At 41.7% G+C, this 21,934-nt stretch overlaps 1 protein-coding gene across 1 annotated transcript; it reads right to left on the bottom strand.

The window, feature by feature from the left end:
- Positions 1 to 516: 516 nt before the first annotated feature.
- DAPL1 (death associated protein like 1) lies at positions 517 to 20,678 on the bottom strand. Its single transcript, XM_008138662.3, has 4 exons — positions 20,601 to 20,678; positions 10,820 to 10,907; positions 8,459 to 8,519; positions 517 to 746 (listed from the first exon to the last, which is right to left on the bottom strand). The coding sequence occupies exons 1-4, from the start codon at positions 20,656 to 20,658 to the stop codon at positions 630 to 632; spliced, it is 324 nt and encodes a 107-aa protein (XP_008136884.2). The 5' UTR covers positions 20,659 to 20,678; the 3' UTR covers positions 517 to 629.
- Positions 20,679 to 21,934: the final 1,256 nt, after the last annotated feature.

Raw genomic sequence — 21,934 nt, 5'->3', positions numbered from 1 at the left:
TCTTTTTAGAGCATGAACCTTCTGGGAGACCCTGATCAAATCTCCTATTGAAACTATAGTTCAACTTCCCATCCTTGACTGCTTCGCAGAAGAGAATATGTTTGTAATGAATCTAATTTTTTCATCCCCCCCCCCCACCCCCCGCACTAAGCCATGGATTTATGTGTGAAATGGAAAGACATTTCTCCTCAAGTAGAAGACAAACACACGGAGAAGAATAACTCCTGATGTTTGCACAGAATATTGGTCTTCGCCAAGCTCAGTGTACACTTCTCTAACCTTTGCCTTAGGGAACTCACTGTGGGTGGAACAACTCAGAGTCAGCATCAAGGATAAGAGAGCTTGTCCAAGGAGGTAAAGTGGAGGAGTCAAGTCTTCTGGATTCTCCACTTATTCTTCAGAATTCTTCTGTAACTATCAATGGGATCTTGTCCTGGACCAAAATGAGGCCCCAGAATGCATTGCATTCACAATTTGGGATGCTTTATTATCTAACATCCAAAGAGAAGATACAAAGGCTATTTTATTTACCAAGCAAGTGCACTAAGCCTAAGGAAAGTTTTAGTCCTTTAGCTAAGCTGTCAGATGTTGAAGGCAGTTGGGCAGACGGCTGTGTTTTACGTCCCAGCTTAACATTTTCGAGGCTGTTGAATAATGTAGATCCTTCTCATTGGAGTGACCTTCTCCAGAGCAGGTCTGGGTTTTTGATGTGCCATGTGCACTATTGCTGGAAATTTATGGCTGAGCTAAATGTGAGAAGGAAAGAAAAAAATAAGCATATTGGATCTTTTTGACCATGAAGTATTAAAGTAGTAGAAAGCAATACAGTTGGTCATGGAAATTTCACAATTTTGTTTACTACTTTGATAGTATTGCTTTTTTTTCCCATACCACTTCCAGCTCTGGGTCCATAGTATGTTAACTTGGGGTTTCACTCATTGGTTTATCTCTAATTTGTAAAACTATAACATGTATTATATTAAAATAATATACATAATACATATGTTATGTCTGTGTTTTGAAGTGACATTTTACAAGTAGAAATGGTTCATTATTTCTGCATCAGTCTTCTAATATTAGCAATTATTTTGGCACCAGTATGCATATATGAATCACTATATTCTAAGAAGGCTACGGGAACATTTGAGAAAGTCCTGAAGGGAAAGAACCGCTCAGTTGTCAAAAGATCAAAAGTAGAGAACCTCTGTAAGAAGTTAGAAGGAGTTAGGGTTATTTATTAGATTGAAACATGTAAAACTTCTATTTTAAGAGGTCAAAAATGGTGTAATATTGGCTGTTTCATATGGTTCAATCTAAACAGCCTGATGAAAAGAAAGCTGAGGAATGACTTACTAGCTGCAGGTACCAAAAGTTCTCATTAGTCATCTCCACAGAAGACATGTATGAGGAAACAGTCTTAAGTAGATTTAAGTTAACACAGACTGAGACTATTTGACAATAAGATAAATTTCATATGGAACCGAAAGACCTTATGAAATTTACATTAAGGATGGCTTAAAATCAAAAGGATGCCCAATGCTGCAAGGACTTCAGATATAATTTTCCTAGGAGGAGAGTTTGGACCCAGTGACCTTTTGGGTCTACGCTGGTTCCTACTTTTCAAGCCATTGATACAAACATAAAGGCACCTACAGATACCTTCCTTAGCAAGCAAAAGAGGAATGCCTCAGCTCACTAGGAATTTAACTTAATCACCATTGGACGAAGATGCCCTTGCCTTGACACTCAAATTAACTAAAAGGGGAGATAAACTGATCATGACCCCAAGCATCACATTGTTTATGGTTTGTTTGGACTCTCCTAAGCCAGGAAAACATAGGTGCCTTATATCTCTTCTCAAATGTCCCTGAGCTCTAGGCACACAGCATTCCCTTTCATGTGAAACTTGACACTAGAAAGTCCTTTATTCTTGGTCTTAAAAAATTAAACACACTGGAGGAATATAACCTGAAGTGTTAACAATGGTTATCTCTGGGGGATAGAATTATGGGCAATTCCTAGTCTTTTTTCCTTATGTTGCCTATCAGTATTTTTCTAAAATTTTTCTTTTACAATAATTAAACCCAAGGGTGGTTGATGCTAGCATTCTGGCAGAAAGGAAGAAAAATCCTTTTTCAAAAGCACTGAAGCCTTTATTTTGGTCAGACCAGTTATCATCAGGCCACATGACATGCATTTTATAGTGTGGTAAAGGCAGAGTGCTTTGTTTTGTTTTTCTTTAAACATTAGAACCAGAAGGAAACTTAAGAGGTCACCGACTTCAGTGATTTTCTTCCAGACTGGGTGTCTTTAGCATCAACTAAAACAGATGGATTATTTCAGGTTAGCTCTAAATCACATTCAAGAGATTACAGGTAGGAAGAACAACCTGGCAAGTTACTTCAAGTCAAATGTAAATGTACGGTAAAGGGGTGGGGGGTGGTGAGAAAGGAAATGAACAAGTAATTATGATATAACAGACACCTGGGCAATTAGCCAAGGTGAGATGGCCCATGATGACAAGTTGAGACTGAGGAGAGGAAGCCACGATGTTGATTGTTGTTTTTAAGGTGCGAGGGTGATGATGGGTGGAGATGGGAAAGCAAAGCGGAAAGGAGAGAGTTTGCTGGAACACGCGTATTGCTTAATGTGGCATTAATTCATCTCCAGGGTTATTTCCACAATTTAGGGCTTACATTTTTCTCTGTAAAATACACCCAACATAAAATTCTGACCATTTTTAAGTGTATAGTTTAGTAGCATTAAATACATTTACCTTGTTGTGCAACCGTCACTACATCCATCTCTAGAAATTTTCATTGTACCACATTGAAACCGAGTACCCCTTGAACAATAAATCCTCATTCCTTCCTTCCCTAGCCGCTGGCAACCACTATTGTCCATAGTGGATGGCACCATTTTCCATTCTTATCAGTAATGCACAGGGTTAGGGGTCACATTTAACCAAGGCGTTTAACTGAGGTTCTAAAAGCTCTGCTCAGCTGCTTCTCTGGAGGGGATTGCCACAGGTCAGAATGAGGGAGAGACTGCCTCTGGGGCTCATTGGCCATCTACATCTGGTTTGGGAAAGCTTAGGAGAAAAAAAAAATCAAATCAACAGGATTGAGAAGGAAGTGGAAATTAATTCAAGCAAAGATAATCGTCTTAGAGAAACTGCCCATAATTATTAAATTACAAATGGACAGGTTTGGGGGGTGGGGGGGGGCAGTACAGGCTTCTCTAGCACCACTTATACAGGGTGGGGCAAAAGTAGGTTCACAGTTGTGAGTACATGAAACAGTTTATGTATTGTTATTTATTAATTACTGTATTATTTTCCATACGAACAACTGTAAACCTCCTTTTGCCACACCCTGTAAATACAGCAAGAGAGTCAAGTTCGCCGTCTCTGATACCCACCGCTCCAGCAGGAACATCCTAATGTAGAAAGGACTTGGGGGCGTCTACAAAGAGTCCTCCACTAGAATGGAAACTGTAAATAAAACAGTCAACCCTTCAATGTCCTAATTCTGAGGTTTAGGTTCCATATCAGTGGAGAGAGAAAGATTTTATTTTCAAGTCCGAACTAGAAATAAGTAGGGATAGCTCCACAGAGTGCAGCCTCCAGCCCGCTGTGACTTCAGTCTGGCATCTTCACTGAGGGAAGCCTGGGATTCTTCATCGTTCGTCTCTGTAAACTGACCGGGTTTGTAGAATGAAAGGCTGTTTCCTGTCTGATTCATGAGGGTAAGGGAACCGAGGGTAACTCCACAAGAGAGAGAATTCAAGGCTGGCATAGGTGTGAGGACTCTGTCCTGCCGTGGCTCCATCACATAAGGGCCAACACACGGAACTTAAAAAGCAGATCCGTAGAAACACCCACATTGAGAATTTACCTTCACCTTGGGTAGCGGTGACCTCAGAACCTATATTTTTGGTTTCAGAGAAAAAGCAAAAGAAGTCTGTTACAAGTCTTTAGGACTGGAGCTGTGAAAGAAATCCCAGCTGCAGGAAAATCAGCGGCAGGGTTCGTGTTAGAGCCTGAGGTTAGGTAGTATTGCAGACGGGCAGGGCCTCCATTCATCTTTCCCGGCGGTTAGCTTCCAACGTGGCACTTGGATTTCCACACCCCGTTAGGTAAAGTGCTTAAAACAAGACATTCGGTTTGAGTCGATGAAATTCAAGGCTACTCCTACGGCCACGTTCATCCATGGAACAGAGAAGTCTTTCCAGATCTGCAGGTGCCTTTGATCGTCTCCTCTCCCCCAGGACCCCACTGCACATCCATCTCCCTCACTTGGGCATGGGTGACGCATCTGGCAACTTGAAAAGTGGCCCCAACTTTAACTGGGCTTCAACATTCCACCCCCCTCCACACCGTAACGCAACCCTGTTGTGATGTTTCAACTGGATACTTTCATGTTGAGAGGCTTCACAACGAATGCCAAATTTAACTTCCATAACCATCCGGAGAAGCATTATACTTGGCAGTACCATTCTCTCTCAATCCCTGCCCTTAAAAAATGAAGTAAATGAGCAAACATAAGTCTCAGAGCAGCTATGGGACTTCTAAGAGGTTAAACAATCTCTAAGGAGTAGGTGGAATTTGGTCTCAGACCAGGTCTCCCTGCTTTTTAGCCTAGAGTTTTCAAGCTTACATAACTCCTTCTTCTGCCAGGAATACCATGTTCTGTGGTCTGTCACTGGGCAACAGGAATTCTGTTATTATCTAGGGCTGGAGAGGTGGGGAGGGAAGGGGAGAGGTAGTGGGGACAGAGGTCTGTGTGCAGGGAGGAGTGGGGAAGATAGTGGGAGGGGAAATTCCACTTAGATTTGTACAGTTTTTTTCAATCTCCCAAATCTTAAACCCTCGGTTGGTTTTGAAGTAGGGTATCCTGAGATAAACAGCATATGGAAAGAAATGTCCTACCATGATTGAATGGTTGATGAGATCCTATGAGTCGGGCTGTACTTTTACAGTCTTAGACTCTAAGTTCTTAAGTTGATCTGAGAATTAACATGGGTTCTTGGAACTAGACAGAATTGTAGCAGAGGGCATGAATGAATGTTAATAAGTGCAGGTGTTTCTTCTGACCAATTGCATATTGTTAGGTCTTTGTGACAATATATTTTGCGGAAGGGATCATTATAATACAGGTGAAAATTTATCAGCAGATGCCAATATCTTTATCGTGATTTTTATGCCTTTTAATTTTTTGGTATAAGGCATATAGTTTATACATATTTATTTTATTTAATATATTTTTGTTATTGATTTTCAGAGAGGAAGGGAGAGGGAGGGAGAGATAGAAACATCAATGATAAGAGAGAATCATTGATTGGCTGCCTTCTGCATGCCCCACACTGGGGGTCGAGCCTGCAACCTAGGCATGTGCCCTTGACCGGAATCGAACCGGGAACCCTTCAGTCCTCAGGCTGATGCTCCAACCACAGAGCAAAACCAGCCAGGGCATACATATTTATTATTGAAAAATTAAGGTGTAGCCCTGGCCGGTGTAGCTCAGTGGTTAGAATGTTGGCCCATGCACTGAAGGGTCATGGGTTTGATTTCCGGTCAAGGGCACTTACCTGGGTTGCATGTTCGATCCACAGCCCTGGTCAGGGCATGTGTGGGATGCAAGCAATCGATGTGTCTCTTTCACATCGACGTTTCTCTCTCTCTTTCTCTCTCTCTCCCCCCTCATTCCCTCTCTCCTTTCCACTCTCTCTAAAAATCAATGGGAAAATATCCTCATGTGAGGACTAACAACAAAAAGAAAAAAATCAAGGTAGAATTTTTCTATAGTAAAATATACCCCTTTTCAGTGCACAGTTTTATAAGTACATACAGTCTGTGACTATCATCACACTCAAAATACAGAACCATTCCATCACTCCCCCACCTCAGAAAAACTCCCTCCTATCCCTTTGTGGTCAACCCCTCCTCTCACTGAAGCTCCTGACAACCACTGATTGCAGCAGATCTATCTTTTAAAAGGCATTGGTCTTTTTACCCCAGTTGACCTTTATTATGAAATCCTATTACAAGTCAGGTTGAATTATGGATTCAGGGAGGATTTTTCTTAGCTGTAAGGAAATATGTGGATCCATTAACTCCCATATTCAAGATAGTCACTATGGCAATCTTGGGACTTGATTTTCTAGCCTCTTATCCTTTGCCCAGGAATCCAAATGGCGCCCTGTAGGATATCTGCCTGGGACGAGGAGCTCACACTTACTGAGGGCTAGTTGTGTCTGGCTCTGTGCTAAGTACTTTGCAGGGGTTATATAACTTCCTTTTATTCTCACAATATCACTTTGACGTGGATACTATTAATCACATTCCCATTTACAGATGAGGAAACAGAGGCACAGAAAGTGAAGAAACTTGGCCAAGGATACCCAGCTAGGGAGTGACAGAGCCGGCATAAGACCCAGGCATCTGATGTCTGATGCCAGAGCCTGTTTTAGCCAGTAATCTATACGGTGTTGGCCACATTCCTACCCCAGTAAACACTGAGCTACATGTTAAAGTTTTTCTTTTCACATGTATAGTTGCTGTTAAACATATTTCTAACAGTACACCATCTCACTATTGTCTTGTTTTTCCAAACACAATTATTATTGTTGTTGTTACTTGACTCTCCTTTTTATCTTTGAAATAGAGAATTGGTATTTTAACTGAAAGTGGAAGAACCCTTCTATGTCACAGACATATGCATATCCTATATAATAAAAGGCTAATATGCAAATTGACCGAACAGCGGAATGACTGGTCGCAATGACACGCACTGACCACCAGGGGAGTGCTGCTCAGCCAGAAGTCGGGCTCAAGGATGGCAAGTGCAGCGGTGGTGGTAGGAGCCTCTCCCACCTCCACGGCAGTGGGACATCCCCCAGGGCTCCTGGACTGCAAGAGGGCGCAGGCTGGGCTAAGGGACCTCCCCTCAACCTGAGTGCATGAATTTCATGCACTGAACCTCTAGTAGGTCTATAAAAATATATATATATGAACCCTGGCATCATACCTACACACAGTGTAAACCTTTATTGACCACTGTCCTTAAACATTTCATTTTGGGTTAACATATATTCTCGAGGAACGTGCCATCCGGTTTCACCAACAACTGTGGCATCCTCTTGCCCCTGAGGAAAAGGCGTTTAGTGGGCAGGTGCAAGAGAAGGTGGGACGCAGGAGCGGGCAGCTGGTGTTGCCCTGGCAGGGCATCCTCCACCCCTGCCCTTCCTGTAAACCCAGCAAGGCAAAGAGGCACTTCCGACCTCACCTCAAATCTATTTGATGGGAGAAGCAGGCCCCCCACATGAGAAGGCTCTGTAGCTATCGTCTATAATCAAGATCTTGTCTTGTATTCTCTGCCTCGTAACATCCCAGGACTTCAGATGTACCTTTTTATCTGCCATGAAACCATGCTACTCCCCGGAGCACAGTGCAAACAGGTGACTGTGCCAGGCACCGTTCTAAGAGCTAACTTGTGTGAACTCATTTATTCCACACAATGAAACGGTGAAGTGTATTTTCTTTCTTATCTCCATTTTACAAACAAGAAATTTGAGGCACAGAATAAGTAACCTGCTCAAGGTCATACAGCTGGTAAGTGGAAGAGCTAGTGCCAGATGGGGACTCAGAGGCCTAGCACAGTTTCTGCTCTCATCTCTTTCAGATCCCTAATGTTGGCAGTAATGACAAGTCTCCCTTCTATAAAGGATGCTCAGTCCTGTCCCTTCAGCTAACGTGGGAGCAGCTGAAAGAGTGGCTCTTCCTTGCCTTACATGCAATGTATCTGTCCTCCAGAAATAAGAATAAGGCTCTCACTCAGCTCACCTACATAGTTGAAAAAACTCTTGAATACAAAACCAAACCACCGTCTTTCTGGTAAGTTTTCTTAGTTTGTTGAGCTACTTAGAAGAAATTCATGATATAGAAATAACAATAGCAGTACTCAACCACTTATTTAAACAGACTTTTCTGGACAAAGCCAGCCAGCGCCCAGCCTTCTTCCAGCCCAAAACTGTGCAACCCTCCACCACCCACATTCGCCTCCAGTCAAATACTGCCTCACCGGAATGCAGTGCTGGGGAGGAAGGGCAAAACGGTAGAATTCCCAATACATGGGCTGCCTTTTTATAAAACCATGCCAATGTGTTTGAGAAATATTTGGGATGGCAAGGTAAAGTCCTGCCAATTTGGTGTCACGATTCTTGCTTTATTTTCTATCTTATTTTGGAGATGATTTATTGAATGGACACTAGGAATTTGGGAGAAACAATTTTTCTAGCCAAGACCTCTTTGTGTTCTTGGGACTGAGAGCAGATTCTTTCAAAAGGACATTGATCCTCTGAGCTGGAAAACACCTCAGTGGTCATTCACCCACGCAGGCTGATGGTTGGGGGAGTACTGTCTGGGAGTATCCCATGATGCATCTCACCCACAGCTCACCTTCTCCAGTGTGTCATTCAGGGCATCCATCGTCTGTATTTTGGCAACATTCATAATAGCACTGAAAAGATGAAAAGAAACTTCATATAGGACCTGAAAACTTAACCACTGAAGAGGTTAAATGATTTATACAGAAGCAGGTCTACTTGGCCTTTAAACGTCACTCTGCTTGGCTACATCTGAAAGACAAACAATCCTGCCTCCTTGTGCCCACATGCCACAACAAGCCTTATAGGCCAACTTATTATTACTTTTGCTTTTGAACTTTTCATTGAAGTATATTACATACGCAGAAAAGTGCACCTATTATCAGTACGTGGCTTAGCACATATTCAGATACTTAAAACACTAGTCTAACCAGCTGCCCCTAAGGATAACCACTACCCTGACTTATAGCCCCATAGATTCGTTTTGACGGCTTGTGAACTTCATAACATGAATGATATAGCATACGCTCTATTGTGTCTGGCTTCTTCCGAGGTCAGGTTATTTTGTAGGAGGGTTTCAATCAGGGACGAGCCTGCAGTACAATTTCTTGACAGAAACTCTGAGCTCGACATAGTTTCTTTTTCTGGATGGTTTGTGTTGGTTGGTACACGTTATTAGGAAACAGACATAGATTGATGATGCCTAGAAACTTATTTGCCAGAGTCTATTTTTTTCAAAAGCTATTCTCCAAGAAGATGTAAGGGGACTGTTTGTCCATGAAGACGAGGCACTCCCATCCCGTGCACACACTCCTGGAGCAGAGGTGAGGGCAGGGGCGAACTGATGGTGCAGCTGGTGAAGCTGCGGTTGCACCGCCGCTCACTGCACAGGGAGGGCCCTGGCCATTTCACACTGGTAATTTCTTTTATTATCTTTTAAAAATGGCACGCAAGTTCCATAAGCTTTAGGTCCTACCTACTCATATCTATCCCTGACAAATGAGGAGAGAGGTTGATTTCTTGCTGTTTACGTTCTGTAGTAGTCCAATTCCCATCTTTTAATGACTATTACAAAGAAACTGCATTTTTAAAAGAGGGGTCCAGTCACCACTGTATTACTCTCTAGGCAACTCCTCTTCCTTCACTGTTCAGCTGGCATTGGAATTAACAGTAAGTCCCCTTTTTTCTGAGGTGCAGAGAAATAGGACTTGTCCACTGGCTGCCAACGAGAAGGTAATTTCCAAGCTATGACTCCAGTCGCTGAGCCCCTGACCCCGGTGTGTTACATAAACAGGGCTTATGCTTAAGTCAGAAAGAGTCCATGTTCCAAATCAATCAGCTTGTGATTCAACAACCATGTGTTATCATCCACAGAGTGCTCTCTGTGTTCTAGGAGCTGGCCTCCATGCTGGGTCGCCAGAGAGGACTCACAGCTTTCCTTATGTGATGGCTGTTTTCTGGATTCGGGAGAAACAAACACTGCTAAAGGGGCTAGTGAGTATTTTATTTTAATGTAGAAAAGATCCTCAAACAATCTCCCCCACAGAAACCAGAAAGAAAAGTTTAAAAGTGATAAAAAAAAATGTGTTATATGAAAGAGGTAGAGACAGTCCATCGTCTATGTCCCTCCGTATTCTCCTTCTGAGACTGTTGCCATTTTACCTCTTAAGGAGGTACCTTGAGCATCTAATCAACTCCTTTCAAATACTCACCAACTCACCTATGGAAACCACCTTGAAATAGTCTCTGAAGCACCATCATTACACTACTTGGACAAGCCAGTTCCACATGTTTTCCTCAACTAAGGCATAGAGTGACTGGGCCATGTGCGTGTCGGCTCCAGCCACAGCTTTCTGCTTAGCTCTGGGAATAGTGCAGCGTGTCAAGGTTATGGTGGAACGGGCAGGGAGAAACCAGCCTCAGTATCTATAGGCCCTCCTGCTATGCCAAATATAGAAGCCATGAATAGTTTCTAAATAATTGAGTGATGAATTCAAAACAACAACTAAAAAGCATTTATTTTTAATTCAGTAGATTTGCTTCAGCAGAAAGCATACTATGAAAATAGGGCAGCCTAGGGACCCTGTTTTAAAGGCTAATGTGAAGATAGGATAAAGGGATGTGCGTCAGGTTTGAATGCATTGAGGATGGTGTCATTTAAGTACAAGACAGCTGGGCTGGACTCAGCGAGCGGGAGAATGAATGGGTGGGGTTAGTGATGGGGGCCCAGAAAGAGTCCTCCAGAAGGTAGCCACCTTTCACCTCCAGTCTGCATCACCACTGATCCTGACCCCCACCACACCCCACCTTGGCGGCTGTCTGTAACCCTGCTTAGCAAAAGCCTAGGGGGACTGGGAGGCCTCTGACTTCTGGAAGAAGAGTCACTGAAAACTCCTCGAGGTGACACAGGAAAAGAAATCAAGCAGTCCCCTACCTTGTTTTCTCAGGTCCTGTTTTTTTGGTGTGTCTCTCCAAGATGCCAATTTCTTGTTTTTTGGAAATTCGCTTCCCTCCAGCTTTTACTATAAACAAATAAACATCAATATGGGAGTCAGGGTTAGAACAGCAAGAGAAGGCATGCTTTGTTATTCAAGGTATGCATTTAGATTTGGGGAAAAATTTAGAATTATTTTTTAGTTTATTTAAAAAATATTTTTATTGATTTCAGAGGAAGGGAGAGGGATAGAAACATCAATGATGAGAGAGAATCATTGATTGGCTGCCTCCTGCACGCCCCCTACTGGGGACTGAGCACTAAACCCGGGTATGTGTCCTGACCTGAATCAAACTGTGACCTCTTGGTTCATAGGTCGATGCTCAACCACTGAGCACACCAGTCAGGCTAGAACTTATTTTTTAAAGATCTAAACTTTCATCTAAAGCAGAGCAATAAGAAAGTTACCCTGGAACTGCATAAAGATACGAAAAAAAGATGTTTCGTGCAAACAAGATGGGGAGAAGAAGTGCTGAGGTCTGCTTGTTTATGTTCAGGGAGCTTTCCAAGGCAGCAGGTACATCTTCCATTTGGGGAGATGAATAACAACATACTCCCTTAGGCATTTCACTGAAAAACATTTTTTCTTGTTATCAAACCAATTATACTCTTCAAGATAGCAAATGACAATTACAATGTGACCCTCCTGTTCTCCCACAAGATTAAAGTTTGTGCAAGGCTTGCATTTTTCTTTTTTCAACCAAAAGCCAGATTCTGAGAATGAGTCAAACGTGAGGGCGGTAGTGATAACAGGCATTTAATTCAACAGAGATGCTTCTGATCCCACCATATACCCACCTTTCATCTCAGACCCCGAACCTGGGATGTTGGCCAAGTTCAGATTTTGTAGTGAGCAACTAAAATGCATTAGTAATCCTGCCATTCAATAGATCAACTAGTGTTAATCAGGCTACAGATGACCTAACAGCCGTTCAAGTGTTTAACAATGTCAGATGAAATCAACTTTTTAAAGGAATGACCCATTTCAGAATGCAAGTCAAAGCAAATACTTTTTTCTGTTCCCAGGAAATTTGCTCATCTGAAATCTGACAAGCTCAAATGAGAAAAAGCTTAAACAGACATTGATTCGTTTGAACCTATTAATTCCTTTTATGGGAATGTCAAATGGACAGTTTTCTAAAACTAGCTCCAATAAAGTGAAAAATAAGGAAAATTATTTCTCCATGCCTTTGTGAATTGACTTAGTCTTTGCTCTTTTAAAATGATTGCTTAATTTATTGCTTTGATTCTAATATATACATAAAGCACACAATTCAAAGAGCATGAAAAGGTCTGCGGTCTCCCTCCTACCATTATTTCCCAGCCCCCCGGTTCATCTCCCTAAATGCTGCTATGTTACAAGTTTCCCATGTATTCATCCACAAGTATTCTATATGTCTACTTACATGTTATTATTTTTTAAATGGTAGCATAAGATAAACATTGGTCTGCACCTTATCTGTTTATATATTTCTTCAATTATATGTTTTGGAATAAGTTCTATTTCAATACACATATAGAAATGTATCTTCCTTTTTAGCATCTCTAACATTTCATTATATGAACATTCTGTGTTTACTTAGCCAATTCCCAAATGTTAAAGCATTTCAGATGTTTCTAATCCATTGCTATTACAAACAATGCTGCAATGAATATCCTTTCATATATACAGAATTTTGCACAAGTGCAAGGTCAATGGGGAAAAAAAGGAGACATATGTACTACTACTTGTAATACTTTAAACAATAAAATAAAATTTTAAAAAATGCAAGTATATCCATGGGGTAAATTCCTACAAGTGATCTTGTTAGTTCTCAAGAATATACATTTGGAATTTGGTTAAATCTTGCCAAATTGCCCTTCCCAGAACTTGCACCAGTGTACAATCTCACCAGCTACAATGTTAGCAATTGTCTTCCCAAGTCCCTTGCAACCATGTGAACTAGAAAACGTTTGATTTTGTCAATCAATAAGTCTTTTTAAAAATTTTTTTCTCATTGTTTTATTTGCATTTCTTATATTTTATTAAAGGTTGAGTTTGTTTCTGTGATTAAAAGCCATTTATATTTTCTTTTCATGAGCTGTTAAAATTCTTTTTTCTAATGCTTTTATTGATTCACTAGAGGCCCAGTGCACGAATTCGTGCACCAGTGGGGTCCCTCGGCCTGGCCTGTGGGATCAGGCCAAAACCGGCTCCCCGACACCCTCCGAGGGGTTCCAGATTGTGAGAGGGCACAGGCCAGGCCGAGGGACCCCACTAGTGCATGATCAGGGGTAGGGAGAGACGCAGGAGGTTGGCCAGCTGGGGAGGGACCACAGGAGGGCTCCAGGATGTGTCCAGCCCATCTTGCTCAGTCCTGATTGGCCAGACCCCAGCAGCAAGCTAACCTACCAGTCGGAGCGTCTGCCCCCTGGTGGCCAGTGCACATCATAGCGAGCAGTTGAGCAGCCTTAGCATATCATTAGCATATTATGCTTTGATTGGTTGAACAGATGGCTGGATGACCGGACACTTAGCATATTAGGCTTTTATTACATAAGATAGGAGCGGTTTATCTATGAGATGTATCACAAGTATAAAATATTTTGGCAGTTACTGCCTTTTTTGTTGATGTTTTTGCAGTCAGCAATTTTCTATTTTCGTCAACCCCTTATGGGTTTTGTATCACTAAGGAATTCCTGATGTTTTATAAATATTATTTCATATTTTCTTCTAGAACTTTTATGGTTTCATTTTGCAAAATCAATCTTCGATGCTATATTTAAATCCTTGACCCTTCTAGAATGTATTTTGTGTAAGGCATGTGGAGGCATAATAGTTTTTTTTAGATTATCCTAATAATATTTTAAAAATTCATCTTTTACCTATTAATTTGAAATGCCATCTTTATCATATACTAAGTACTCATGTATATGTGTGTATATATTACATGTGTATACATATGTACACACATGTGTATACATGCATACACACATATTATAGTGGCTATATCTGGACTTCTGTTCCATTAATCTCTCTGTCCATTCATATGCCATTATAACTCTATTTAAATTATTATAGTATACTTTAATATCTGACAGTTAGTCCTTCTTTGTTACATTTCCTTTGAAAAATATTACTAGCTATTCTTATTTATTTTTCCATATGAACTTTAGAACCAGCTTAATAATTTCCTATAAAAAATCCTATTGGTATTTTTAAAGATCTTGCTTTAAATTTATAGATTTTTAAAAAGAAAAACTTTGTACCTTTATATTCCTGGTAGCTCTCTGTTAAAAAATATGGTGTGTTTTTTTATTGTTTATATCTTCCTTTGAGTCCCTCAGCAATTTGTTCACATAATCTCACACATTTATTATTAGATTTATTCCCTAAGTAATTTTATCTTCATTATTGCTGTTGCTATTATAAATGAGGTCTAGTCTTCTGTTATAACTCTAACAGACTGTTGTTCTTATATTACTATTATTGATTTTTATATCTAAATCTTATTAAATTCTCTTATTGTTTATTATAGTTTTAAATCGATTCTTAGGCTTTCCAGGTTTAAAAATGATTAACATAAAAAGAATTATATTAGTTCCTCCAAAATAATGTTTAATAGTGGTGATAGTGGACATCTTTGTCACCCTAATTTTTAAAGAATTGTTTTTTAGTGTTTTCCTATTAAGCATAATGTGCACTTAGAAGGCTATATACATGAGAAGTAAATACATATATTTTCATAAATATATTATTTCATCATGTTAAGGAAATATCCTTCTAGTGCCATTTCATTGCATTTAAAAATTACAAATACATATTGAATTTTATCAAATGCCTTTTTAGCATAAACAGACATCATGATTTTTCTGCTTATTGTTAACTAGAGACCCGATGCACGAAATTTGTGCAAGAGTAGGCCTTCCTTCCCCCGACTGCTGACACCGGCTTCCCTCTGGCACCCGGGACCCAGGCTTCCCTTGCAGCCTCGGCTTCGTCCAGAGGGTTGTCCGGAAGGACATCCAGTCTAGTTAGCATATTATGCTTTTATTATTATAGATTGTATTAATTATATGAATAAATATTTTATGTGAAACCATTCTTGTATTCATGGAATAAACTCTATTTGGTCACTTTGAGTCACCAACTTGGTTTTTTTAATTGATTATAAAAGCTTCTCACTAGAATTTTGTAATGTTAGATGCAGTCTAGCGCAAATTGTTATTGTAAAATAAACAACAATTAAAAATGTGAACTTCAAAACGCTGAGTTTTGTGCCACTCATTTGAAGGACACTGACAAACCAGAGACTGCCCAGAGGAGAGTGACCAGAGTGGAGAAGGGAGCAGGTCACAGGAGGACTAGGGAACTGGGAGAGATCACTTCTGAAGGGGCCACGACTCGGAGCGCAGGGGCCTCTTCAAAGATCCGAGGGGTTGTCATGTGGGACGAGGAAAGGTTTCTTGGTGAGGAAATGTTATATGGGGTCAAAGAGCTCTACACTTCCTGAACTCTGTGACCTTGAGCAAGATGCTAAACCCCTCTGGGGCTCAGTTTCTGCATCCTTCAAAAGGGAATAGTACCGATTGTTCAGGTTGTCCTAGAGAATAGAAGTGACATAAGCACCTGGTACATGGTAGGGACAGCATAATGTGTAGTTATTATTATTTGTATTTATTTTATGTTTTTCCAGAGAAGAGAATGAAGACCAAAGAATGGAAATTCCAGAAAGGCAGAGTCTGGCTGCATATAGCAGTTTGTGTTATTTGGAGTCATGTAGCGTGCCTCGTATGTCCTTTGTCCCTCAGTGTGTTAAAGGAAAGAAGTCTACCTGCCATGAATATCTGAGGAGGACTTTGGTGAATTTGGTAGAAGTTTAACTAGATGATCCTTATTATGAAGTCCTTACTATAATTCTAACGCTTCCCATGTATTTACAAAAGAAAACTTATCACTTCCCTCCCTTCTGGAAGAATATAAGGCACTTAACGGAAAAACAAATACAAAAGGAAACTTTTAAAAATGCAAACATGGGAGTCCTTCATTCTTAAGAACAATAAACTAGAGACATTTGAGGGTAAATTAAACCCCCCCCCCCCCCCCCCCGAAGATTTCTACTTCCGTGCAGGAGTCTTTGAATCCTCTCTGGTATAGGGCTGTGGGCTTTAAATGAGTGATTTCAAGAAGTGAACCACAGCTTGAATGTCCAGAGCACAGTTCTTGTTCTGGTAGGTAATCCCACTTGGTCAGCCATGTACAGCAGAAAGAAGCAGAAGACAATATTCCCATGCAATAGTGATACATGGAGGTATACACAGATTAAGTCTTTCTCTACAGTGAGGCAACTGGACCAGATGGAACCAGTTTGTGGGAGGGTCATCTTCAAAGTGCTGCTAGGAGCACTGCTTACCCTGGTCTCCTGGGATATAGCAAACCATCCTATATAATAAAAGGCTAATATGCAAATCGACTGAACAGTGGAATGACCGGTCGCTATGATACACACTGATCACCAGGGGGCAGATGTTCAATGCAGGGGGAGCGCCACTCAGCCAGAAGCCTCTGCAGCTGCGCTAAGGATGCCGACTGTGGGAAGCAGGTCAGTCAGACATCCCCCGAGGGTTCCCAGACTGTGAGAGGGCACAGGCCAGGCTGAGGGACCCCCTCAAGTGCATGAAATATCTGCACTGGGCCTCTAGTTGTAAAGAAACATCTACAACCCAACCCAGTCGAGTTTTGTTCATTTTGCTTATGGCAGATAGGTCTGACTCCTGGGACCTCTTCAAAGTCTCACTGTAACTAAATTAGTTCATTTAAATTTGTAACATTTACATAATTATGTGTTTGGGACTCTATAGCCTTTTGAACCTTTGTAGAAGGATGAACTGGAATTGGGTGAAGTGAAATGTGAACTGATTTAACATTTTAACAGGCCTTTGAATATGAATACATAGGGTAAAACTTTAGGTCCTTTCAATAAGCACAATAAACTAGAGAGAAAACATGTAAAAGAGAGAGACACTCTTTTGGATAGTTTCATTAGAAAATAAAATTTATGTGGGGAAAATGAAACTTTGCCCATCTCTGAGAAAGAGTTATATTCTTGTGGCTTCTTTTGTAGTTTACAATGCCAGAAATAGACCCTTGAATTTAGAATACTACATAATACTTTTGCAGTTAAGATCTCCCAGACATTTTGCAGTTTTTTGTAGAAGGCAGTCAAGATAAAGAAAGAAAAGCCTGCCAGAAAAATTAAGCTTTTCCCCTTCACTAACTGGTAGAAAATGTATGTGAAAAAACTGACCACCACAAAGGTTTGTGCAAACTTCGCCTTGTGACTTATAATTTTTATGTGAAGATCTTAATTCAAAGGTTCAATGCTTGCAAAATTCTTCATTTGCACTTACATTTGATTTTTCGGCAAATTTTAAGCTGCCAATCAACACCTAGAAGACCCCCATCCGAAGAAGGTGGGGAGCAAGGAGAGAAGGCTTTAGAGCAAGAGCACATGGCATGGGCTCCACTTTATTCCCAAACCTCAGCCCCACTGCCCTCCAGGTGTGCAGCCTCAGACAAGTCCCACAACCCCGCTGACCTCAGTTTGCTCCTCTGTGGAGGAGGAGGATGGTTCATAGTCCGTCTGCAGGGGTGTTGCCCTGTCTAGCGGTTCTGTGCACAGTCAGTGTGGGGTGAATGCGGTTATTCTTGTCCTTGTGGTCATCAAACCCCATCCCCGTGATGCCTGGGAAAGTGGGTCTCCCAGCGTATCTCTCAAACCTCACAGATCAAACCCCGTAAGTTGACTTGAGCAGACTGAAGTTGAGAGAATTAAGCCTTTGCCCCCCCCCCCCCGCTTTTTTTGTTAATGGTGCTGGCCCTTATGCAGCTATGGCTCCCCCCCACTTTCTGCATTAGTTTCACACTTGGGGATCTGATCCCCAAATTTCATTTTCTCTCTCTCTCTCTCTCTCTCTCTCTCTCTCTCTCTTAATATATTTTTATTGATTTCAGAGAGGAAGGGAGAGGGAGAGAGACAGAAACATCAATGATGAGAGAATCATTGATCGGCTGTCTCCTTGCACGCCCCACATTGGGGATCGAGCCTACAACCCAGGCATGTGTCCTGATCGGGAATTGAACCATGACCTCCTGGTTTATAGGTCGACACTCAACCACTGAGCCACACTGGCTGGGCCGTTCTCTCTTTAATGAGCAAGAAAACGGATTCTCTCTGGGGGTTCTGTGGTATCCTCTCTGATGGCTCCGATTCATTTGACTAAAACTGAATTAAAAAGTGCAGGAAATATACAGAAAAACTCATGAACTCCTGCTCTTTCTAGTTCATTACATATGTACTTGGCTTCCTCGATCACCTTCTACACACACATTTTTGGCTGTTCACTGTGATGAGGTTCTTATAAAACTGAGAGTGAGGCATATAAAAAGCAAAAATCCAAAGCTAAGCTTACTAGGGCCCAGGCCAGCTCATGTTTAATGTAGTCTTGTGTCACAGCATAAATTTATAGCCATGGCTAATGGAGTTGCAATATATTATATTAATATACATGAAAGAAAAACTGCTAAGCACTCGACATGAAGGTGGGAAAGAGTTACCGCTGGCTGACTTTCGAGTGGTTTCATTTTTAACTGCGATGGGGCGGGCATGTGTATATTTTCTATGCATTTTCCTTATTCTGCCTACTGCAATAGTATCTAGTACAGCAGCCCTCAGACATCCGATGACTTGCGATTGGGGAGGGTAATTTCTCCTGATGGCTATGTGTTTTATGAGGCCTGCATTTGATGGGGATTAACATTCATGTGCTGGGTACCTTACAGAGGTTATCGCCTTTCATCATCCTCACAACCTTATAATATCCACGTTAGTTATTATTCCCTGGTTTAGAGGCGAGAAAACTGATGCTCAGAGATGTGGAACGAAAGCAGGGTTTAAACCCACATCTGTCCAATTCCGAAGGCCATGTCAAATCCTTCCCGTCATATCATGCCTGCTTCCCACTTTGCGGGATCTGTAAATTGCTTATTAAAAATCAGGTGAAGATTTGATGGAATTCTGGTGATGAATTATTGTTATTCCGTAAATAAAATTGTGCACCATCGCAAACCGGTTTGGACTTAAAATAGGTAGCAAGGGCAGAGGAAGGAGGAGGCTTCCTTGTTCCCTTGCTCTCAGTGGGGAGGCAAAAGTCTGCCTTCATCTCCATTCTAATTACCCCAAACCTCTTATCTGTAGTGTCACAGTTCGTAATAATTAATTGTCATGCTAGAGGCATTGTGACATGCTTGATGGATTCCTGGTGTGCTATGTACACAGAGTAATTAGCAGTCATTAGTGGTGAGGACAGGAACTTCTTGGTGGCTTCATTCGAATGCTCATTTGGTTAGGTTTATCTCTGCGTCCTTTGTGCATGAACGCAATTCAGTAAATCAGGTTTTGGCTTAACTGTTTGACGAAGGATTGGGGTGGAAGTGGTGAGAAGAGAATGGTGTCTTTTTTTTTTTTTTTGGTCATCATCTGTGCGATGACTTCTCTTCTAATAATTAGCATTTATCGTTCCTGACCATTAGGTAGCAACGTTAACTTTAAATAGAGATAGTGTTAAACACTGCTAAATCCAATTCAATATAAAGTGTCAGGAATCTGCCACAGGAGAACAGGGCATGGAGCCCAGAACTGGAAACAAGTGAAAATTCCGACTCTCTCAGCAAGGCTGCTCACCAGAAAACCACTGATCCTCTGTGTCAGTGTATCAGCTTGGCAGAGGTTATTCCCGCCATCCTCTGCAGCACAGATGACTGAAATAACCTTGGCTTAGAGGTGCCAAGTTAGACCAATAAGTACATTTTGCAAACGGGGAAAGGAAAAGAGAAGGCAGGCAGTTGAAAGAACATAAAACTGGCTAAAAATAGGCCTACATGCCTCAGTCAATCTAGATGAACATACGGTTAAGTACAATAAAACTAATTTCCATATTCCAGAGAGTTGATATAAGTAGCATACATTTAAAATGGGAGGGGGGGGAATGAGGGAGGGAAAGAGGAAGAGAGAGGGAGAGAGAAAGAGACAGAGAGAGAGAGAGAGAGAGAGAGAGAGAGAGAGAGAGAGAGAGAAAACGAACTGTGGATACTTTTTGCAAAGCACCTTGATACGCCACGGTTTCCAGGCAGCCCCCTCCAGTGTCTGAGTCCTTATTAGAAAGTGCTCCTCAGCGTGTTGACAGGCAAATACATCACCGATACCCCCGCCCAACCCAAATGCCTGAGGAGGAAGAGAGACTGGCGGTTGCTGTCCTTGCTGAGGAAGCTGGTTTGCCGGGCTGTGAAGTCAGATGACGTACAGTATCTTGCGGAGCCTGAGTCTTAGAGCTGGAACCTCTAGGGAGGAGGTTTCCATGGCAGTAAATCACCTTCCAGGGAGGAAAGGGCCAACCTTGCTACCTATCTCTTCCCACAAGCACCCAATCCCTTGTCCCCTCACACATAATCAGGTTTTAATTGATGTGGGGCCTGACAAACCCCCAGGTGGTTTACACACAAGCCTAGAGAGATCAAAGGCACAGGAGGAAGTCAGGCTGCATGAAGTGAGTAACCATGGGAGGCCGAGAACCTCTGCTCTGCTGGGCGCCCCCCCCCCCTCCCGGTTGAAGGCATAGATGGCAGGGCAGCAGCACTGAGGCCCTTGCTACCTACAGGACAGAGGGCAGGTGGGCAGCCTACCTGCGGGAGGATGGCCCCCTTTCAGCGGGGAGGGCAGGACTTGCACTTCATTTGCCATAGCGCGTGCCAGTGCCAGTGCCGGTGTGGGTGCCGGTGCTCCAGAGGCCCTGCCAGCTGTGGCTGCCCCACTGCACCCCGGCTTTATACAGGCTGGGGGCGGGGCCCCTTCAGGGCGTTGCTGAGCAGCAACAGGGCTTGTCACCTAGCTCTCTGGGAACCTGCATCTCCTTGGCAAGCTTTCTCCTAGAAGGAAACTTCCTTCTTATTTCCTCCATCTGAGAGGGCAGGGTAGATGGCTAAGGGAACTCTAATTTTCTTTCACCAAAGGGAGAAGAGAGGACGAAGTTCAATGGAAAACTTTTTCTCTCTAACTATCCATCCATCAAGGAGATATGGAGAAGCTACAGCGTGACAGGCTGTTTGTCACATACTGGCATGACAAGGAGGGGAAGACTACATCTTTGCCTCAAGACATCTGTAATCTCTTTGAAGACACAATTATAAAACAAAGTGCTATGCTTTAGTCCCAGGCTTTGCAACTGTAAGCATTTATACTAAGAAAATGATTGGAGATGTAAACAACGATGTAAATAATAATGGTAATCATATGTTTCTTATTTTAATTTTCATTGGAATCAACATAAGCATCCCCAAATAGAGATAGTTAAATAAAATATAGCCAGCCATGAGAGTACACAATTACAAGTCATGCTTTAAAACACTATGTAATGATGTGAAAAAATATTTATAATAAGATAGTGGAAAAGCAGGCTAGAAACCAATAGGTGCCAATTTTGTTAAAAAGATAAAGTATGAACTTAAGCATTATGGTATCTCCTGTGCTGCTCAACATTTAGCAAATGGCGGGTACTTAGAGATATCTCTTTGTTCTTGAATATAATTAAGAAGTTCTGCTCTTCAAAAAAAAAAAAAGTTACAAAAATGAAGACCAGATGCAAACTGGGAGAAAATATTTATAAAACACATTTCTGATAATAACAACCAAATTTAAAAATAAGCAAAATGGTGCCCAGGCCGGTGTGGCTCATTTGGTTGAGCATCATCCCATGCACTAAAAGGTCATTGGTTCGACTCCCAGTCACATGCCTACATTGTGGGTTTGATCCCTGGCCAGTGTGCTGTGCCAATATCTCTCTCTCTCTCTCTCTCTCTCTCTCTCTCTCTCTGCCCCTTCTGTCTCTCCCTCACCCCCTCTCTAAAAAATCAATAAAAATAAGCAAAATATTTTTAAACCTCCACAAAGTAGAGATATTGACAACAAGTAAGCACATACAGAGACTCTCCGCATCATTAATCAATGGGAAAATGCAAAT

This window comes from Eptesicus fuscus, chromosome 11 (assembly GCF_027574615.1).
Source record: "Eptesicus fuscus isolate TK198812 chromosome 11, DD_ASM_mEF_20220401, whole genome shotgun sequence".
NCBI classification, from domain to species: domain Eukaryota; kingdom Metazoa; phylum Chordata; class Mammalia; order Chiroptera; family Vespertilionidae; genus Eptesicus; species Eptesicus fuscus.
This window is presented reverse-complemented; position numbering and strand designations above follow the sequence as displayed.